Source organism: Thermobia domestica, chromosome 1 (genome assembly GCF_964235325.1).
Source record: "Thermobia domestica chromosome 1, izTheDome1.hap1.1, whole genome shotgun sequence".
Taxonomy (NCBI): Eukaryota; Metazoa; Arthropoda; class Insecta; order Zygentoma; family Lepismatidae; genus Thermobia; species Thermobia domestica.
This window is the reverse complement of record NC_137454.1, coordinates 282222360-282229860: the sequence shown is the minus strand read 5'-3', so window position 1 is coordinate 282229860 and position 7501 is coordinate 282222360. Positions and strand designations below refer to the sequence as shown.

Sequence of the window (7501 nt, the reverse complement as noted above, 5' to 3'; positions counted from 1 at the left end):
ACTTGTTAGAAAAGTTGACAAACAGTAAACTCTTCATTATTTTATCTGGTCGTTGCAGTTTCATTTTGCATTTTCGTATGGCGTTGTGTTAAAGACTTTAGTGTTAAAATGTCAAAGCGCAAGCAGTTGAATTTCGATATTTTTCACCAAAATAGAAAGAAATAATGAAGATAAGTGTGATAGTGATCCTAGTACTAGTTCTGAAAATAAACTTTCTGCAAATGAATCGGTAGAAGGAAATCAGTCACCAGCCGTAATATCAGCAGACCTTCACACTAAATCTATGTACGAGAGTAAGATAAGTGATACAGATTCGTTATCCGGTGCACCAGTGAAACTAATAGAAAAACGTGATATTGCAAAATGTGTAAGTAAAACTTTATCTCCTGAAGACAGGTGTTTAGCCGTCACTAATTGCTGGACACCTCCTACTTCATATTCTTTCCCATTTGTTTTTGAATCAGGGCAAACTCGTAGGTTCAACAGAAAATGGATCTCTGACTACCCGTTGTTGTCTTACAGTAAAAAAGAAGAGGGTGTATTCTGTTACGTCTGTGACTTGTTTGGTTCGCCAGAGGCTGGAATCAAAAGGAAAACACCCCTTAAAGCTTTAGTAACAACCCCCTTGAAGAAATATAAGAAAGCTCTTGAATATTTCCGCGATCATGCTAATAATGAAAACCACAAAAGTGTTCTTTCGAAAAGTAGAATCTTTGTGAGAAGTTACGAAAATCCTGAGTGCTCAGTGAACATTATGTTAGAATCTGAGGCAAAAAAGAATCTGTGAAACCTGTAATCGTCTCATACCTATTATAAAGAAAATTATGCTGTGTAGCAGGGAAAACGATCCACTACGAGGACACCGTGATGATGGAGAACTCCTAACATCGGATGACGAATCTCATAAAAACGAGGGGAAATTCCGTCCTTTACTGCGATTTAGAGTTCATGCAGGAAATAGACAGTTGGAAAACCATTTAATTACAGCTCTTCAAAATGCAATTTTTTTTTTAGCAAATCAATTGAAAATGATATTATAGAATGTTGTGGTTAAATAATATTTGCAAAAATTGTCAGTGATATAAAGAAAGCGAAATTTCTCTCATTGATTGTAGACGAAACTCGAGATTCAAGTACAATTGAGCAAATTAGTTTTGTGTTAGATATTTAGATATCGAAGACATTAAAATCAAAGAAGAGTTTTTAGAGTTTATAGTAACAGATATTGTTACTGGTGAGAGTCTCACTAAAATTATCCTCAAAATTTGAAGAATTGGGTTTGGATTTGGCATATTAGAGAGGTCAAGCATATGATGGCGGAGCTGCACTTGCAGGAAAGTTTAAGGGGGTACAAGCTCTTTTGGAAAAACTACAGCCACTAACTTTATTCATTCACTGCGCTTCTCACCAGTTGAATCTATCCCTTACACACGCAACCTCTGAGCAGAATATAAGGAATATGCTAGGGACTGTGTCAGATGTGGTTAACTTCATACTAGACTCACCTCAAAGAACTGAAACAATGAAACGTATTATTAGTGAAGTGAGTCCTGGAAACAAACACAGCAACTTGAAGACATTATGTGAAACAAGTTTTATTGAACGCCATGATGCCCTTATTCTCTTCCTTGACATGTACAATGTAGTTGTAGCATTATTCGAGTCTATTGATGAAGAAGTTCCATCACCGAAATCTGCTGCTCTCCTTTTTGCTGTTTTAGGGTTTGACTTCATCGTTTCTCTCCACATCGTGGGTACAATTCTTGGACTGATTGTTGCTTTGCCTCGTCAGCTTCAAAATCCTACTGTGGAACTTCATCAATGCTATACCATGTCTGACTGTGTAATACAGTTACTCAATCAGTATCACGTTAGCAGTGATCATTACAGTAAGATTTTTATTAAGGAAGGAGAGATTGCTATTTCACATGATGTCGATATCACATTTCCTAGGACTGTAAAGCGCCAAACTCACCGATCTAATGTAGAAGCACATACCCCACATGAATATTTCAAGACAAATGTGTATATTACTTTTTTGGATCACCTCATAACTGAACTGACCTCAAGATTTGCTTTAACAAACTCAAAAGTGATGCCTTTATTTAGTTTGATTCCAGCATTTACGGCACAGTTGGTTGAAGAAAGCGTTGTAAAATCATTACAAATTTACCCTGAGGATCTATGTGGAAGTGAAATCGGACTAAAAAGTGAAGTGACTTTGTGGAGGGAACAGTGGAATGGTAAATCAAATGTGCCTAAGAACGAAGTGGATGCTTATTAAGACCCATCTTGTGAATATTTTACCATTATAAAACAAGTGCTAGATCTTCTATCTGTTTTATCAGTAACATGTTCTGCAGAAAGAAGTTTCTCTACTTTAAAACTGGTAACATTCTATCTAAGAAACACGATGGGTCAGGTCAGACTTACTGTGTTAGCTCTAATGAATATTCACAAAGATATTGCAATTGATGTGTCTGAAGTAGTGGAGTTCTTCGCCCAGAAACATTCCAGAAGAATGCAGTTTCTGTATGATTGAAGCAAAGATATATAAATTTTTTATTTTTTACTTCTGTTTTGTCGTGAAGTTCTGTGACATGTATTCTTTGTTACAAAATATTTCATGTAGCTCCCGAAGATTTTTTAAAATCCTAGCTCATTAAGAATACAGAAAAATATTACAATGAGATACATTGGACAATGTCACAATATTAATAAAATAAACCTTTCAAATAAATGAGGTAGAATAACAGGCAACGCCAATTCTTTGGTTCCATGAACTAACCTATTTTTAACTATATGGAAGTTTATTATATATTACTATCAAATTTGACCAGCAGAAATGAGTTTTTCTAAATTATTTTGTTCCAGTCCCTCTCAAAAACAATTTCTGGATCCGCCACGGATACTTCGGACGTATTACGCGACGCTCCCGTTAATTTAAAAGTTTGATTTAAAAAATCATTAGCACAACCAATCACTTCCTTTATAAACGCAAAATTCCATTCTCTCATACAAATACATAAAGATAGAAATGTATATAGTGATAATTCATTTTACAATTTAATCAGTTGAGTAGCATGAGGGTTGTTCACTTCTCCGCTTTCCGTAGCGAATATGATGACTCTTTTTTAAAGCAGAGAATTAGCAGTAGGTAATCCAGATATACCATTTGTTCAAAGCTGGATATATAAACCTCCGTGAGCTACCACCTATGTGAAACAGTAATAGAGACAAACAAATACTTGTGTAATATTTTTTACGGAATACAATGCCATGAAGGAAATTTCGAATACTCACACCTCAATGAAATTCTTTGCAAATATTGTACGAATATTACATCCATTTACACTTACGGGAAAGCTCGCCAAAAGTTTCTGCAGGAAGTTTTTCAACGTAATGTTGGAAATCTTGAGGATTTAGACTGTCCACGGTAGACATCTCTAGGCTTCAGTGCGTCATAAATGTGCGCATTATAATCGTCGCTTAGGACATTACAAGTGTAGTGTACATAAAACCTTGTTATACAGTGAATATGTAAAAGTGTATGACTATATTTTATTTATGAACAATAACGGTGATAGATGTATTCCTACTTCGATACAGAAATAAAGTGCAGCAAAGGAAAGTGTATACAGATGAAATTTTAATAGTTCTTTTTAGCGTTAAAAAGTGGGTCATATGTGAGTGGTATTTATTCAATTAACACAATTCCACAAACAGTATAGTCCTGTTGGACTAATCGTTAATCTCGATACGTCAGATTCAGGAGAAACTCATTGGGTTGGACTATACTTAAACAAAGCTCATGAACATTTTACGAGGGCTATCCAGAAAGTAGATTACGTTTTGGAATAAAAAATCAACAAAGTATAGGAAACAAATTTTATTATATACAGATGAAAGCCACACACAAATACTACTTTTCGACATAGTCACCATTCAAATTAATGCATTTATCGTAGCGATGTACGAGCTTGGAAATTCCTTCGTCGAAAAATTCGGCCGCCTGCGACTTCAACCACTTCGTTACCTCTTCTTGCAGCTGTTCGTCGTCATCAAAACGCTGCATAGCCAGCCACTTCTTCATTGCTGGGAATAGGTGGAAGTCGCTCGGTGCCAGGTCGGGACTGTACGGCGGATGAGGAAACAACTCCCACTGAAAAGATTCAAGAACTTCACGCGTGACATTTGCCGTGTGGGGCCGGGCGTTGTCGTGAATCAACAAGATCTTAGAGCTCAACATTCCTCTGCGCTTGTTTTGAATTGCTCTTCTGAGGTTTTGCAGAGTTTGGCAATACCTTTGAGCGTTTATTGTAGTGCCTCTTTCCAGGAAGTCCACCAAAATCACACCTTTTCTGTCCCAAAAAACAGTCGCCATCATCTTCCTTGCCGACATTGTTTGCATGCATTTCTTGGGTTTTTGGGGAGAACCTGTGTGCCCCCACTGCATTGATTGCAATTTCGTTTCACAGTTCACGTGTTTCACCCATGTTTCGTCACCAGTAACGATGCGATCGAGTAAAGAGTCACCATCCTTATTGTAGGCGTCCAAAAAGTGCAACGCTGCAGCCATTCGCTGATTTTTGTGGTCCTCTGTCAAGATTTTTGGAATCCATCTTGCACAAAACTTGTGGTAACCAAGCTTTTCGCTGATGATTTCGTGCAACAAACTTCGCGAAATTTGTGGAAAACTCAAAGAAAGTTCCGTTATTGTGAACTTTCGATTTTCACGGACTTTAACATCGACTTTTTCGACAAGTTCGGCAGTCACTTTGCTGGGTCTCCCACTTCGATCTTCGTCGTGAACATTGGTTCGGCCATTTTTAAATCTTATGACCCACTGTCGCACTCCACCTTCAGTGATAATGTTGTCCCCATACACTTCACACAGCTGCCGATAGATTTCTATCGGTTTACAGTTTTTTGCTGTCAGAAACCTTATTACTGCACGCACCTCGCAGCTCGCGGGATTTTCAATTAACGCAGACATTTCAAACCGTCACAGTATCTTAACGGAGCACAGCACGAACCTCTCACTAGCACGGCTAGATGCCGACTGAGCTGCGCAACGCTCTGACCCCAAGATGGCCGCGCTAGCCCCGCCCCTAGCGGACACAGACGAAAACGTAATCTACTTTCTGGATAGCCCTCGTACTTTGTTAATTTACGCATGCCAATGCCAAAAGAAATACATTCATTTTTATGTGAAAACAGTAATATATATTATGTAAATAGTCAAGCATAACAAAACGAAGAATCTGTGTTGTGTGGATATTTTATATTATTTTTCATGTATCGTATAGTACGCAATATTTCATTTGAAAAATCTTTGTTTCATAAGAAAAAATAAAACAGAATGATAAGATTGCATATAGTCATGTATTTTTTTCAAAAGAAAACATTTATCTGAAATAATAAGTTCATTTATTTAATTATTATGTACAAAAATATATAGATCATAAAAGATTTTTTAAAAATAAAACTTTTAAAATTTTACTTCTTGTGCTTCATTTACATTATTGATTACTAAAGCGTAAAGTTACAACACTAAAAACGTATTAGTTAATGCTGTTTATAGTTGGAACTTCCACCAATAATTATTTTGTTGTGCATTTCGATATGCGCAACTTGATTTTCTCTCAAGCTTTTTTTATTTTGTTCGTGAAAAGAACAACATTTATTCGTAAGATTACCATGTAATTCATTTAATGGTAGACATTGTTTAGATTCAAGATCAACATTATCTAAAGAAAATATTTTCTTAATCCAAATGGATTTTCCTGTACCTATACAATAAAAGGTTGCATCTTGCAAACATAATTGATATAGAAAGTTACGTATATATGATACGGAATACCCGTTTTTATTATTCTATCGTAATCCATGCAACTTATTTGTTAAGCAATTAATTTGTTTTTGATATCCTAAAGATAACTAATTGTTTTCAAATGTTGATTTTACTAAACAATGCAAATTTACTGTATCATCACACGCAGTTAAACAAAATTCACGAATAATAAATTCGTTGTTTGAAATGTAAAAATCTTGTATGTCAATAATATATTGAATAACACATGGTGAAATTTCACACAAGCGACGCATGAACAACGGAATAATTTGTCCGATAAATTCAATATTCTTTAAACATTCCTTCGTTGTTCGAATAAAGTTTGTAGTTGAGATTTCACTATGTCTTTCGTCAAACAATTCAATAAGAGTTTTCTCATTGGATAAATGCTCTAGTATTGTGAAGTTCCAGTATTGTGAAGAAACAAGCACTGATGTTGAAGATTCAACGAACACTGTTCACAGGAAATTGCATTTAAACGTAAGTATACATTTATAGGTTTTAGAACACATAGTTCACTAATATATAGTCACTACAAAATACACAAATATGATCACCACCACGAAGTCCATTAATTTGTCAATACATTTTAAACAGCAACTATTTACACTAAGACAGTCAAATTAATCACTGTGTATAAGCTTTCTTCCTGTCTTCACTTTGAAGAATGTTTGTCACTTCACTAACAAATTCAGTGGCTTGTACCTAAATCAAATTTAAAAATGCTTGATAAAAATTTCCTGCGTATAGAAGACACTCAAATGCAATTTTTCGTATGTGTAGAATATAGTTCTGTCTACGTTGATTAATCCTTTCACCGCAGCTTCTTCAACACCCTCTGCGGACATAACACTCATGTACAAGCTGATTCTTAAGCCTTTCAACACATCCACCACAAATTAGGATTTTGTCGGTTTCCCATGCGTTTATTGGGGGGCTTCAATAATATATTGTACGTCCACTTTTTGGCGGGAACAAGAGATCCTAAACTTCAAATCGTGAAAGTTATAATAAAGATGGCGAACTCGGCGGCGATGGAGAAACCGTTGGCGATGGTGTTTCCGGAAGATCCAGTTCCTCTTTTTCATCCGAAGAAGATTATATATATATCTTCTACATAGTCTTGGGATTTCGGTCTGTTATCGGACTTTTGCCTCTTCACTCGTGGAGAAGATAACATTTCCTCGCTGTGAGGCTCTCTAAAAAGTAACATTCTGACTGGTGCCAAGCTGAATACATCGTTGTTGCGCTTCGAAGAACCACTATGTGACATTTTTGTCAAAAATGAGTTATATTATGCTAATAAACCTCAAAGCTGCCAGGCAGCTTCCCTTCTAATGTGAATATTCAATTGTTTCACCGCAACAATAAAAATAATAGATAGGCTTCAAGTTTTAATCACATAGTATTGATTCTCTATGTGCTTATAAAGGCGCAAAACATAAACCAACATTTGCTACGTAAACACAAAAATAGTAATATAATATTGCTGAAACAAGCTACAACAATGTCCAGTGCACAATATACTCAGAATCAACTTTATTATATTTTCAAGTGTTTCCGTGTATATTTGGCAAAATTTTAAGAGTGGAATGTTTTTTGCTTCTCCTGAAAAATTGTGGTTTTAACACACAGCGGTTCTTCGAG

At 35.8% G+C, this 7501-nt stretch overlaps 1 protein-coding gene across 1 annotated transcript; it reads left to right on the top strand.

Annotated features, from left to right (window-relative positions):
- Nucleotides 1-1459: 1459 nt before the first annotated feature.
- On the top strand, nucleotides 1460-2284 carry LOC145680034 (52 kDa repressor of the inhibitor of the protein kinase-like). The gene has a single exon (XM_081750423.1). The coding sequence runs from the start codon at nucleotides 1460-1462 to the stop codon at nucleotides 2282-2284; it is 825 nt and encodes a 274-aa protein (XP_081606549.1).
- The last annotated feature ends 5217 nt before the right edge of the window (nucleotides 2285-7501 follow it).

Excerpts from the sequence above, each read along its gene's own strand:
- LOC145680034 (XM_081750423.1), top strand. The coding sequence starts at position 1,460 with ATGCTAGGGACTGTGTCAGATGTGGTTAACTTCATACTAGACTCACCT.